The 14,738-nt window shown below is 49.2% G+C and overlaps 1 protein-coding gene across 1 annotated transcript in view; it reads right to left on the bottom strand.

Annotated features, from left to right (window-relative positions):
• The window catches only part of SLC26A2 (solute carrier family 26 member 2), a 28,320-nt gene that overhangs the window by 3,605 nt on the left and 9,977 nt on the right, over positions 1–14,738 (bottom strand). The window contains 2 exon segments of the mRNA XM_009472189.2: positions 2,595–3,329; positions 3,332–3,398. Of these exon segments, the coding sequence (XP_009470464.2) occupies positions 2,635–3,329; positions 3,332–3,398 (762 nt within the window). The 3' untranslated portion in view covers positions 2,595–2,634.

The following is a 14,738-nucleotide window of genomic DNA, read 5'->3' on the forward strand; positions in this document are numbered from 1 at the left end:
TGTACTGGCCTCTTCAGTCAATTTAGCTTCATCTGACACTCACAACCTTGCTCTAAGGACCTGCAAGCAGCTGGGCGTACCATGCTCTTCAGTCCATTTGAAACTTTTGCCCACAAGAAGACATTTTCCTGAGCAGAGCCAGTAGGATTCCTTTTCCATGCACTTTATTTACAACAGTCTCCTGTCCCTGGGCTCCCGAGTGGCTGCCAAAGGTTGAGTTCCCTTCAGTGGGATATCTTTGGTGCTGCGTTTCTTGGATGAGGCCAGGGGAATAGTCACATTAAATATGCAACATAGAAGGTGTTTTTACAGATGGAGTTCACGGAAGAAAAGCTATTCTGGTACCTGGCAACGCTGCAGAGCCTTCATGGCTTAGAGCAAGGCCGCCCCGGGACGCAGAAGCAGAGCCAGCAGGATGCCGCCTGGCCCAGCCCAGCAGAAAGGACAGGTCCCCGTGTCCGCTTCAGAGCCGAGGCTCCCTATTCCGGCAGTGCTGCAGCGTGAGGCAGCCTGGCCCCACTGCCACAAGCGACAGCACTGCGTCCCCAGCTGCAGCCAGGATGCGGCCACGCATGTGGAAGGTGGCACAGATTCTGCCAAACAGTGGGAGAACTGTGGCCATTGCAAGCTGTGGCACAGGTGTTCCCGATTTACAGTTTATGAAGAGCAGCTGGTGATCTCAGATACCTTTTTGGAGGAGGAAATCTGTAATTTCAGCCATGGAAGTCACGCAAACCCCAGTCTGTAAATAACAGCAGGGGAAAGCGCCTCTCCCCTCCTGCAGCAGACTGTCCCGAGCCACGCACAGGGCCTGAGCGAGAACCGTCAGCTGAACAAACTCCCAGTAGTTTTCTGAAACTTCTTTGTTTGTTTTTAAGGGAAGTGCTTTGCTGTTGCGGGGTTTGTTGCTGTCATTTGAGGGGCTGTTAAACTCTGTGTGGTAGGGTGTTTGGAAAATAAATGAGCCTCTGCAATCCATTTCCCGCATTGACTCAGAGTGGCTGTGGGGGAAGGGAAGGGCAGTCCAAAATGAAGGTGGCAAAGGTGAATATACATTAGTGAGTGAAGGAGTGAGCGGAACTGGTGGTTCTCATCCCTGGTGCAATCAGGCCGTAGCCCCCACCGCTGCACGTCTCGTGACGTGACCACTCAAGGGTGAGCGGCCTTGCTGTCTGGCACCCACAGATGCCTTGGGGTGTGCATTTCTCCACAATGCAGTTTTCAAGGGACTGCACCACAAGGGAGGATGCTGGCATCCTCTCTTTCCCTAGTTATTCTGCATTGGGCCAGTATAGGGGCACTGGAGTTGCATGCAGAAGGAAACCCCACATAACAAACTCCAGGTCCATTTGTGAACCTTCCTGGTGGGTCCGAGCCGGCTGCAGCCCCTTTCCCGTCTGGGGGTGCACACCTCGAGCTGCACAGCCAAGAGGCACAGCACAGGGACCTGCTGACCTTCACGCCTGGCCTCGGAGGCTGGGGCTGTGCCTCCCCGTGGGGCGGGGGAAGCATCAGCAGGGCTCCTGGGAGAAGCAGATGCCAGACCTTGCCTACAGCTCCTCTCTCCTTTGCCTCAAGTGTCCCACCTCGACCCTCCCTCTCCCCCAAAAGCAATCAGAGGGTGGTTAATGCCAGGGTGCCACAGGGAATGGGATTTTCAGGCATAAAGCTTGGGTCACTCACAGACCTCTGGGAATAAACCCCTGCGAAGCCTCCTCCTGTGACTGCCGTTGCAGCAGAGCGGTGCCTGTTGCTGCCCCACGGACCGCGGGGGCAGCTGTAACACAAGGACGGGGCTGTCCCGTGCTGCGGGCCCTTACAGCCAGCGCAGGGCCCAAGCCACTTCCAACGTCCCCCGGTCAGCGAGGGCCGTGGCTCCAGCCCCGGGCGGCCGCGCCGCCCCGCCCGCTGTTGCCCATCCCGGCAGTCGCTCGGTCTCCTGAGGGCGGGAGAGCACCCAGGGGCTCCCCAGCCTCAGCAGAGGGTGCCCCGCTCGGCCGACGGCACCCTCCGGCCCAGCCCCGACCCAGCCAGCCCTGCCCGGGGCGGGGGGCCGGGACGCAGCGCTTCAGCCGCGCCCCCAGAGAAAGCAGCGGCCGCGAACCCTCCCGTCCCTCCCCCCGGCGGAGCGTAGCTCCCGCGGGCAGCCGGGCCCGGCCCGGGGGGCGGCGGGGAGCGGGGCCCGGCCCGGGGGGCGGCGGGGAGCGGGGCCCGGCCCGGGGGCGGCGGTGGCCTGGCCGCGCAGCGCGGCCCGCTCGCGCCCCCCAGCGCCCAGGCGGGGCCGGCGGCGGCCGCGGCCCTCGGAAGCGGCGTCGCGGGGGCGGCGGCGGGGGAGGCCCGGCGTCCCACCGCCCTGCTCGGCGCCTCGTGCCGTCACCGCCCCTTCTGAAAAGGAGAAGGGTTAAGAGCCGTCCGGGCTCTTTACCGAGATGACAGGCCCCGAAACGCCTCTCAGGTTATTCACCTGTTGGCAGTCTCTCCTGAAATCCACCCCTTCCCCAACCCTTTTGCCCCATGCCTGCTGCCGACAGTTCACCAAAGTCTTTTTTGCATGCTCTGACTCACAAAGACCAAAACTGCTCTCAGGGACATACCAATGCTACCCCCATCAGAAATCGTTCCTCACGCACAGGTCTACAAAGACGCCTGGAAGTCTTTGGGGTCCAGGAGCGCATCCTTTTCCCCCTTGCTCTCCTCCTGCTGCAGGCGGTACCACCGTTCAGCAAACTGCACTGCGTCGTGGACACTGTGGAAAGCCAGCTGACCGCCACCGTCTGTCTCACCAGCCCAGCCTCCCTCCCGGAGCCGGTGGCCGATGGAAGGGTTGCAGTTGGCCAGGAGCACCTGGATGCCAGTCTCCTGATAGCCATGATGTGTCTCCTTTAGCACAGAGAGACCCACGGTATCTATAAACTGCATTGCCCCACAGTCAAGGATTAAGGTGTGCATATCCATGGAGGGAGGACAGGCATCTGCTGGAGGCTTCTCAGCCCTTTTCTTGGACTGTTTCAGGCAGTCAAACCTGGTGCCAAAAAAGCTCTTGCTGTTGCCTGTGTCTGCATTTGCCTGGTTCTCCACCCTTTGATGCTTAGCATCCAGCAGGATAGGATTTACCTCAGTTTTCTGGTAGAGAACAGTCTTGAAATAGTCCTTGTTGGCATAGTAGAGGGATGACTCGAAGCAGAAGATTTTGATGTTGGCAATACTGCTGAGCTGCTTGTAAGTGGACTGGTCCTCATAGATTTCTGTGTTGCTGACCTTGCCCAGGAGTGTGGCCCTGGGTCTCTGCGTGCGGAAGATGATACAGAGCAGAGCGAAGCAGACGCCACGAGGAGCCCAATCTCCGTGGTGATCAGCATGGAGCACAGCATGGTTGTCCACCACATCACCGTGTCCAGCTGGAGGTGGAGTTGCCCACCAGCGAAGAGCCAGTGCTGTCACTGCTGCACCCTGCTAGCTGGAGGTGCCGGTTCACAGACTGCCCAGTCATCAGGCACAGGACCACAGGTTATTTCTAGGTGGACAGAAGAACTCAATATGCGTCAAATCTGCACAATCCACGTTTTGCACGTGCCATTTAGAGACCAGCACAATTTTTTTTAGCACAAATAATAAGGGATTTTGCTTTGCAGAAGTAAGCACAATTCAGGAAAGTGCAGGGTTGCATTTCTTTTGTAGGTAAAGGTGAACAATTGCATTAGTGGCCAGGAAAAAAGGTAATATCTCATCATCCTGAATTGAAACAGCAACCTCATAAATACCAGCTGTAACTGTTCTGCCCTTGTGATCCCTGCCAACAACCTCCATCAGATGTCTCAGCACATACTCCCACTCACCTCATTCTCCACTCTTTCTCTTCCATCGACCTAGCCGCTAAGATTTTGCCGGATGTGCCATTGCCCTGTGGAGCAGGACAAATGCCTGGCAGTCAGGCAGCTTGGCCCTTGCCTCTGCTCCTGGCGCTGTGTTCTGGGCTTGGGGAGGGGGCCGAGAGCCCACGGTGTTTGGAGACATGGTGTGGGGTGTGGAGAGATGACATTTTCACAAGGCTTTGATTTAGATGCTGGGGAGACACCCTGAGGGAAGAGAAGGGGAAGATCAGCATCCTGAGCTACATTTATCTCATCAGTGGAAGGCTGTATCTCAGTAATTAGAAGTAAATAAATAAGAAACATCAGTGCTCTCTGGCAGCAAGGAAAAATGAGAGCACATGGTAGGGGAGACAGCTGCTCAATGTATTTATCTATTTATGTGAATTCTTTATGCTCTGCCATTCCTCTGCAGCTCACGTATTTTCAGGTACATCTGTTGATCGCTCCCTTCCCTTCCCCTTCTTTCAGTAACGGACTGTATCTTTCCTTAGCCTTGTCATTCCTCCTGTCCTTAAAAGACGATCCCTTCATATGCTTTATAATCCTTCCTAGTTATAGCTCATTTTGTGTCTTGGCCTGTCTGATGTTGTCTCTTCTCACTCATTTCCCTTTTCCATCTTCTTCCTTAGCAAATGACCCAAATTTCCATTTTCTGTATGATTCCTTCATCTTGAAATTCAGTCACTGAAGAACTGGTGAGTCAGGCATTGAAGAGCTGGCCAGGCTGGTCTTTAAGTTGGCTTGTTTGCTGGGATGAAACACATCTGAGCACAACCCGTCTTTGGGTTTTGATGTTATTTAGGAAGCATTCATTTCCAGTTCTGGATCTCTGATCTGGCCACCATGGAAACGGGACAAAGCACTCTTTCCATTTGTGACCGTATCTAGGCTACCTTTAACCTCCGCCCTGCCTTCACTGCCTGCTGCTGCTTTTCCTTCCAACTTCCATCTTCACTTACATATTCTGGAACTCTCTTGTTTGTTATGCTTTCCTTTATCACCCGATACAGCTTGGTAAGCCTTGATATAGCCATGCTCTTCCACCTCTCTGAGGCATAGGTTTTGGCAAGTTCTTTTTTTCGTTCCTTCTGTCTCCGTGCCTCCCCTGCCATCCTTCCCTACAAATTTTTCCCCGCTTTCTTGTGAGCAAGTTCCCAGTTGCTTTTGTATACTCAACTTCACAATATTCCATACCTTCCCTGTAATTACATTCTCAAGCTCCTTGTCGCAGCTGGCTTCCCCATGCGTTCGGTTCTCTGCGCCGACCAATTTGAAATGCCGAGCCTTCACGCTAGGGCAGCTTCTGCGTCGTCCTCTCTGTGCTGGAAATTCAGGCTGTGGGCACTGAGAAGAGGCCGCTTTTTGTTCTCCATCCTGACAGAGAGGACGTAAGAACATACTTGGTTATGCTGAACACTGTGTACGTCGCTGAAATCACTTTTACACTATGAGGTGAGACAAGGGCAGAAACTGCAAACATTTCACATTTGCTCTAGAAAATGTATAGCAGACAGCTTAAAAAAAGAAGCCCACAACGGAACCTCATGTGACCTTGAGCGGGGTGAGGCTGCGCTGCCTTCCAAATGCAGGGTCACTACAGCTAACTGCTGAAACTGTTTGTTTCCAAATGCATCTTCAAGGGTTCTTACTGCCACTACAAACGCACTTAACTGTGTGGCTCCATTCTGGGCAGATGGTATTAGCTTGAACAATGCAAGTGTAGACAGGGTGTTGCCTGCCAGTAACATGGCACCCTCTGTTTTTAAGACAAGTAGAAAGCATGAAATCCAAATTTTTCAGTTATGGCATGGTATGTGAGCAATGTAACATCCATCTATGCAACAGCCATTGCAGCCAGCTAGAAACAGAGCAGCAGGAAACCCCGGCTCCAGGTACAAGGAAAACGCAGCAGTGGGCTATTTCGGTTTTCTATCCTAAAGCAGAAAAAAATCATGAAATTGTCTGGGTCCATGATTGTTACCCAGGCATTTTGCAGCAGGTAAGTGTAGCGAATTTGAGTCTCTGCTGCTGTGTCGATGCATCGCTTTTGTTTAACAGGACGAGCTGGCATCTCCAGTTTTCTTTGGAACAGAGCTAACTGCACTACGCAAGGATTTTTGATTTGCATTAAGGCTTGTGAATACACTTATGACTATTTGGCTTCTAGAAGCCTTTCAAGTAGCATCCCACATGCGTTGGCTCCGTAAATGGGCCAGCCTGGCTTAGCACATGGCTGCGCCCCACTGCTCCGCAGTTACTGAGATCACATGCAACTTCATAAAGAAAAGGGCAAGCGAGCCAGGTAATGGTGCCGGCGCTCTAAGAGAGATGCTTTTCCTTCCCTTCAGATTTGGGACTTGACAGTCTTTTCAGATGGCTGCTGGTTCAGTTCCACTTGGAAATGAATTTTCAATATGTAGACATCTGCAAAACATCATCTGTTTTTAAGGAAAAAACAAGGAAAAGGAGACAAGCCCAGAATTGGTCCCACTGCTGAGATACGGCAAAATGCAGCAAAAGCGCCCGAGGACAAAAAAGCTGAACAGAACCCCTCCTGTGGTTTCTTGGAAAGCAATTATTCACATTTCTGCAAGAGAGGACACCAGCGAATGTGGAAGCCGTACACTAGGCCATCCCAGACAACAGAAGTTTTTGCAGCCTCCTGTTATTTTGCAGGGCAGTTCATGCTAACGTGCAAGGGCCACAGCAGAGCGTGCAAGGCAAAGATAAAGTTCTCTCCAGACATAAACACTGTGAGGCCAAAAGTGCCACTCACCCTGTGACTGCACACGGTCATGCAGTCACACCACTCTGAAGTTTGAGAGGGACAAGGAACCTACAAATAAATGATGATAAAGAGCATCTATCTAAGCTGCTGCTCGCTCCCAGCAATTAACCATGCAGACAGACATGCAAGGAATGTTTTTTAATGTATTTTGAAAGATGTGAGATGGAGCGTATGTCCTTGGAAAGAGACTCAGTGCAGAGGTAGCAGATCTATAAGGACGTGGAAGAGCATCTTTGGCCACAGAGGTCACACACCGCACATCAGCTGTCCAGCTATCAAGGACACAGCACGCTGGGCCCACCCTGCTAACGCCCTGCTACAAGCCCTTCCCCCAGCACTGACGCCCACTCGTAGAAGATGGAAAAAAAGAGCACTTCTGAGCACATCAGCTAGAGGATTTGGGGAGCATTCCCAATTTATATAAGGAGGGTGAAAATAATTCCTTGCCAACTTTTGTGGCACTTTGTTACTGTTTTCATGTTTTTCCCTGCATGACAAATGTCCAGTGCTTATGACCCTTTTCCAAATTATCAAGCTGATAATTGGAAATGCTATAATGGCTCTGTAAACAGATTAAACTGATTACAGATGAATACAGTGGAATAAAAATGGGGAGACACATTTCTATTTCATACTGAACTGGCACCCAGCCCAGGCTATTTGGCATCATTTCAGGCTTGACCTGTGTGTGCTGCCTACGGGCCCTTCACAGTGCTGAGGCCATGCTGGGGGGATGCTGCTTCCCCCTGTAGCTGTTGGCTGGCTCACAGGGACACCCTACTTGCAGTTAACACACCTTGCCCCCACCGCAGCCAGCCGGCACCGTGTCTGTGGCTGGCTCCCGAGCTCTCCCAGCAGCCATCCCACACCAGCTCCCCGGGCACCGAGACAGTGGAGAGGGATCCTACAGAGGTCACAGTTCAATGCTACAGGACAGGCAGATGGGTAAGAAGCCCAGAAACCGCAGCACATCTCCAACTACCTGCCATATGACAAGATTGGATCTGCTATTAGATTTTAAACAGAAGCGGCAGCTTTTTCACACAGCACAAACGGTGGGACGGACTGTCACAGGGTGCGGTGGGAGCCAACAGGTTCGAGAAAAGGCGTTAGGAAGCTTCATGGAGAAGTGCTGCAAAAAGCTGTAACAAAGGTCCAAGTGCTCAGGAAGCTCCTAGCCTGCTGCTTACCAGGTGCTGGGAGGGCTCTGCATGGGCTGGACCCCGGTACACCTTTCCCAAGCAGCCTCCACCAAGCTGTGACCCAGGAGATGGGGCTGGGGGGGGTCTCACCTAGTACAGGAGCGTGTATGGCAAGAATTAGTTGTCCGCAGGTAAGGCAGCGACTGGAGTAGCACGGGTAAAGGGTGCTGCTGATTGAAGTCCATTATCTCAGCTCTGTATCGGCAGGAGTCAGAGTCACTCTGCTGAAGGCAATGGCTGTCCTATGCTTTTGAAGAGAGCAGAAAGCTCCTGCTGCCGTTCTCCGTAATTGAGTGCTCCTACCACTCTGTTGGCACCAACACAAAAATTACAGCATGTGCGCTGAGGTCTCCTAAGGTAAAAGGCATCCTCAGGTAAAAGCGGAGCCGTGCTGGACTGATAAAATCTTTTGCGTAACTCAAGGACATGTATGCAGAGGTAATGCTCACAGTAACTGCCCAGAACTGCACCCAGAGCTGCTCTAATTTTTGCTCTGACTCTTACTGGCCATGACCTGACCAAGTCATATAACCTGTTATGACAAATAACACTGAAATACATTGCAGCAATTTTGTAAGGCTGAATATGGAATACCACGTGCTGTAACTACACGTATTGTAAAGTACAAGCAGCACCAAACCTGACCAAATCCGTCTTTTGTTTCATCTTAGGAATATGGACCTGGCCCACAGGAGGGTGCTGCTCACCGGCACATCATCGTCACCACGTTGCTTATTACTTGTTATTATTCATGAGACAAACTGCAGCCTGGCCGCACAGAGCACCGAAGTCAGAACAAGGTGAAAGCCTGCTGCCGGCCACATACCATCAGCCAGTGCCCTGGTTTATGGTGGCAGGAAACTTCCGCGCACGCCTACGCGCGCGGCACACACCGTGCGGGAGAACACCGCGCACAGCCGTGTGCGCACTGCGCTTTGTAACGGGGACTGGGCGCAGCTGTCCGGAGAAAGAGGGACTGGGGACTCACTGCTCAAACGTGTGGCTTTTCTTTTTAAAATTTATAGCTGCAGCATCTTCTAAGGTATCAAGCATATGTCCAACAACAGAAAAAACATAAATATCATCTTTTAATGGTGATAAAGAAATCCCAAAGATTTTGCCATATTTGATAGAAAATTCTTCTACAAATCTTCTACAATGACAACAAGGCACATTAGCATTTAAAAATGACAATTGATACAGATCTAACAGACAGAGACAGCGTAAAGGAGAGTCAACAACGTGCAGAGGCTATATCCCATAGCTGACGGTAGGGCGTAAGAAGACAACTGACAAAATGCAACTTTGACCACAAACGCCTGGTTGGTGAGCACGGCACTCAGTGAGGAACTGATGGCGACACATCTCTCCCGGCGCTGGGGGCAAGGCAAGTCCGTGTCAGCAAACACCCACCCAGCACGGACTGATGCCACGGAGCGAGACGGCTCCCGCCGCACCCGGGATTCTGCCACCGAACTGGGGGAAACGTTATACCTTATTTTTCCTGCACAGGTAAGTCACAGTAAAAAGTAAGGTGGTGTCTTATACATACTATACAACTTTTTCACATTTTATTCAAATAAACTATTTTGTAAACTGGTTAGGTCAGCTGACCGATGTGATCTATTCCATTCCTGAGGTCCTGTTTGGTTAAACTGATTGTCCCACTTGAAAAAGCTATTCCAGGCAAAATTTGCCATTTTGTTTATTCTGCAAAACATTGTGTCACAAATACCTAAAATTATTCTGAATTTAAAATAATTCAAAAGTCATACCCCAGAACATACCACGGTACCAGAGGTGATGGTCAGGGACTCAAGAGGCTGATGAACTCAAAGCATCATGTGCTTACCAGAAAAAGCGAGGCTTTACCTCTCTCTAACCATGTTTCAACTGCACTTCAAATACACATAAAATTTACTTCCTTCAGTCAAAAATTAGACATAAAAAACTTGGACCCAAGTCCAGCAAAATGTTTTGTTTCCTATCTTCCTGTGGAGTCCTGAGATCATTTGGGAGCCAGACTAAGAGCTAAGTGCTTTCAGAGCTAGAGGGAGCTGGCAGTAAATTCACTCAATGGAGATTTGATTCTCCATCCAATGTTGTATATTTTGTGTATTTGCACGTTACAGAAACAGCAATATGCCTTAGCTTATATCATCTCTAGAAAATAAAATAGGAAGATACTAATTACACTATAAACTAAAAATATATATATATTAAATATTTGCCATTTTACCTAACCAGAGGCCTCACTTTTAGCATTGTAAGGATCTCAAAAGAAAATGCAAGACTCGGAATTATTTCCACTTCAGGTGGAATTTGATTGAACTAGTGAAGATCAAGTAATTTTTCACATGAGCAGCTGAGCCTACAAAGGCTTACAAACATGATAACCAAGTGCAAGTAATTCTTGGGAGTTAAGGTCATTCACAGTGCAGAGTCTGCACTAAAGACATTGCTCCTTTTATCTACGCCAGCATAGTGGAAGCGCAAAGCCCTGCTAGCGTGGACAGTTACATCAGCATTGAAGTCTCACAACGGCATCCTACATTGAGACTCAGCAAAGTAAAATAAGCTACACAGACACAAAGCACCTTGTATGGCATTAGCAGTAGATGACTGCTATCCGTGTCACAGCTGCATCAGCTTAGCTATGTTGGTAAAAGAAATTGAAAAAAATGTAAATCACCTCAATCATTTAATCACCTTTCCAGAGCATGTGGAAAAAAAAAAAACCCACAACAGAAGCTAATGCCCTGAAACAAACTATTTGCCTGAAGAGTTTCACCCTCAACTCAAAGGGTTTCCTCTTGTTCCAGTTTCTGTGACCTTCTTCTAGACCAGCAGTCTCCTGCGACCCAGCCGCGCACCTCGCTGCGCTGGGAGCACAGGGAGGTTAAGGTCAGTGCCGAGCCCTGCGCCTGCCTGCGCGCCCGGCTGCAGGGCCAGCACGGGGGCTCCTCCACCGTTTCTGGAACGGAGACGTGCGAGTGACATGACTTCAACCTGCTTAAAAGCTCTTTGCACTGGCAGCACTGGAGATGATAGCGGGTAGCGAAGAGCGGTGGAGAACAGGGAGCGAGCACAGCCCTTGGGTGAAAGATGCAGGGAACCGGACCCAGGGAGATGCGCAGTGTTGCTGGTCTTCTCAAGGGAGGACTGGCCACAAAAAGACTGGACTCCACCAGGTAAGCCTAGATCTAGGACCTGGCACAGGCAGGGGTCATGGCCAACCTCAGCACAAGGCTGTTGGAAGCAGCTGGGTATCGACTGGCTTAAAACCCTGCCGGAGCAGCCAGGATGCTTTCCTGCCTGTAATACCTCACCTCTGCACTTCAGACCCATCAGCAGTGGATTTTAATGTCTCTTGGCACAAGCCAGCAAGAAGAGTGGAGACAAAGGAATTGCTGTGTTTTTTCCCAAGAGAGAGCACCTTTCTGTTCACCACCGCAGCCTGACGGGGAAGGAGTGCAGTAGTCATAGCAGCTTTGCTGCCCTGGCTGCGAGAGCCACATGTGGACTTGGATTAAAATTAGATAAAAATAAATAAGCATGAAAACAGAAACCCTTACGTATGCAGCTCGGGACAGTGACTCATGCAGCAGCACTGAGCAGGACCTAGGTCCTGTGTTATGATTACACTTGTTATGGAGAAAGGCACATGGCTGTGTAACACAGCGTTGCAGTAGCCTCATAATAAAGACACCCGCAGGTTAAGCCATTGTTCCTGGGCGGCACCGTTACTCCTGCAGCTACACAAACCCTCGCACAGCCCCACACCGGGCTAAGGCTCCAGCGTGCTCCTGGGGGGACACGCACAGCGGCGCTCCCCTGCCAGCTGCCCCCAGACCCAGGGGACTGGTGGGGTTTGGGGGCTGTTTTACGCTCTCTCCTTATCAAAAGATCTGGCACGAAAACAGAGTAGCAGGTCACACGTAATAGCAACATACACAAAGGCAACGATTCTTCTGTTTACAGTCAATCATATGCAACATCTTACAGCAAAACACAGAAAGAAGTGTCAAGGAGGCGGGCCTCGCGGTGAATTAGAGAGGAGCAGATGGAGCTGCAATGGCTTACAAGGAAATCAGGATCACTAAATCGCAAAAGACTAAGGTTGGCAATGTCATTATAAATCCAAAAATAAGCACCATGTGCCCCACTGCAGTACCTTTCCCTGTTTTATGAAGCGGACTGAAAACTGTTGCTGTGTCAAAACATTCACACAAATGAAACGTTCATTAGTGCAACTGCCACATTAGGAGGAACTGACACTACTATTTATAGCAGCAATAAATGTAAAAAAAGAGCCTGACATTTAGCAGGAGACTACTAAAGACATTTCCAGGAGTCTTTAGTATAGCTGCAACTGTGAGTGTTAATTTCCATAATGCTGTGTTGTTGTCATTAATGAATGTGCTAATGATCTCTTAATTCTTCATTTAGACAGATAATTGCTGATTAGTACATTTGGGAATGGAGATCAACTGATTTATACCATCCTCCAGTCTGGCCTGGGGTTCTGAAGGTTGCACCTGGGATGAACGTTCCTGTTCCGGGCAGATGCATAAACCCAAACCCGATCATTCTGAGGTTCCCTCTTCCTATAGATGACAAATTAAGCTGTGAGGCAGGGATAAGAGAAGGCGTAGAAGGCAGTGGGTATGGCAGATTTCCCCTTATAAAATCTGGTACATTATCTGGATGTTAGCTTAAATAAGAACATTAAAAGTTGTTCTTTTGGTTGGCTGGCTGCTTTTGCTGTTGCATTTTAATACGGTTTCTTGTGTTTTGCTTGACACGGAATTTGGAGGCTATATTGCTAGTTGTGGCTGCACAAACAGCACTAAGGCCAAATATGATGGGCTCTAGCTAAACCTAAATCACTTCAGTGTATCTTTTAGCTGTAATCTAAATTAATTCTTTGAAAATCAATTTATGGCTGTTTTATTGTGCTTTTATGTAAACAAATACCCAGGAGCTACAAATATGCATCCCGCTAGCTTTGAAAAGTGCATACTTCTTGGAAGTAACATTGCTATTTCTCCCTTCCTGGCACAGGCAGAAATGGATTTGAAAAAACATCTTTTAATAAATAATTACTCTTTTCCCCGTCTCAGAATTTGGCTACACAAACCTGTGCATAGTCACAGGTCAAAAAATCTCCACCTGGACAGCATGGACAGAGTACGGGAGAGAGGAGTTGTGAGTGTAAAGAGGGAAGAATCATCCAGAGCGATTTCCCCTTTACTGCTACCCCATCCGTGGCTGACCTGCCTCAGAGGCAGTCTCCTGGCCGGCTGCTCATTCCTTCTCTCCCCCTCAGCTGCCCACGCCCGAGGGGCAAAGGGATGAGAGTAAGTAGCTGCGGGTACGCAGGAACATTTGCAGTAACGACGCACACTGCTTATTGTTTGCTGTGCTGTAATTTTTCATCAGGGCTTTGAGAAGGTGGCACTGCTTCTAGCACTGTTCTGCTCTCTTGAAAATTATTAGTTAAAATCAGCATTTAAAAATGGTATCAAGGCTTTTGTTCAAAAGTTCTAGAGATGCTTTCTAATAACATGAACAAACTGTGCTGAAAAGGGACTCCCCCAGGCCATGGCACTGCCATCAGCTGAATGGACGTGCACAGGCCTGCACCGCTCTCCTGCCACCAGCCAGGCACAACGCCCTGCGGCGACAAGTCTTCCCAGGCCGGCACCCAGCTGCAGGAGCGGCCGCAGCCGTGCCAGCTCTCCCTCGACACCAACCCAGGGGCTCTGAATGGGAACTCGACACAGAACACGTATGGCGAGGAATTAAAACATAATTTCCATCCTGCACTCACTCCCTATGTAGGCGTTAACCCCACTCACTGCTTTTATACGGTTTAGGCTAATCCACTCTGGTAATACCAATTCGGTAATTACGATTATCCAAACTGCATAAGGGATTCTTAGACCAGAATAAAAAAGTTCAGGCAGGAGGTTACTGCAGAAAAGAAAAAAATTCAGCAGTAGCTATTTGGGATTTGTCTCCTTGTATAAACACGCCTTAAGGCTGAGGAAGAACAATATTTGTGGTTTTTGAATACTGCAGAAGCTTTAGCATTATCTCTGATATTTGAAGACTTCTTAACGATGCTAGTTCTGGAACACATAACGCATGGATCTCAGTTATGTGCTCCTTTTCACTATCTGCTACAGCCACCCCCTACCTCCCCCAGTATTTCTATACACTGCTATGATGTCCTACAAAAAGGTAGTAAGTTCAGTTAACATATAAATGTTGCCAGGTCCTGGGACTCATCTTTCTGCTATCTAGTCCTTCTCTTCAGGCCCCAGCTCCTAGAGTGAAGCGATACATGACATTTCAGCTTTCACAGAAAGAAGGGGATAGTTACTGGTCTTAGCTCAGTAAAAAAGAAAACAATCCTAAACTCAAAATATATTTCTATTTAGAAAACATTTCACGATTCATATTGCATTTTATTCCTTTTTTGACTCCTGACTCATTAAATGATTAAGGATGAGAATATTGTCTGTATACACACCTTTTCCCCTTTAAAAGCTGGGAAGAACCTGCAATTCAGACTGTAAACGCCCCTGGGAGAAACCACCACCTTCCAAGAACGTGCTGTGTGCTATGTACAGCTGGTACTCAGTAAAAACTGTTAACCTCTCAATTCTGCCTTCATAATTGTATTCTATCAGTGTAAGAAAAGACAACCTCTTCCTACATGGTGCTTGTATTTTAGCATGAAGAAGAGGCACTCTTCACTGTTCTGCATAATTTAAAATCAAAGTACAAAGTTTTATTTACGCTAACACGGCGAAATAACATTCAGCAAAGAATTTCTCTGGGTCCTTTTCTAATGGCTGAATTTCTTGC

This window comes from Nipponia nippon, unplaced genomic scaffold (genome assembly GCF_047370975.1).
Source record: "Nipponia nippon isolate SJK-2023a ecotype South Korea unplaced genomic scaffold, ASM4737097v1 scaffold_17, whole genome shotgun sequence".
Taxonomy (NCBI): domain Eukaryota; kingdom Metazoa; phylum Chordata; class Aves; order Pelecaniformes; family Threskiornithidae; genus Nipponia; species Nipponia nippon.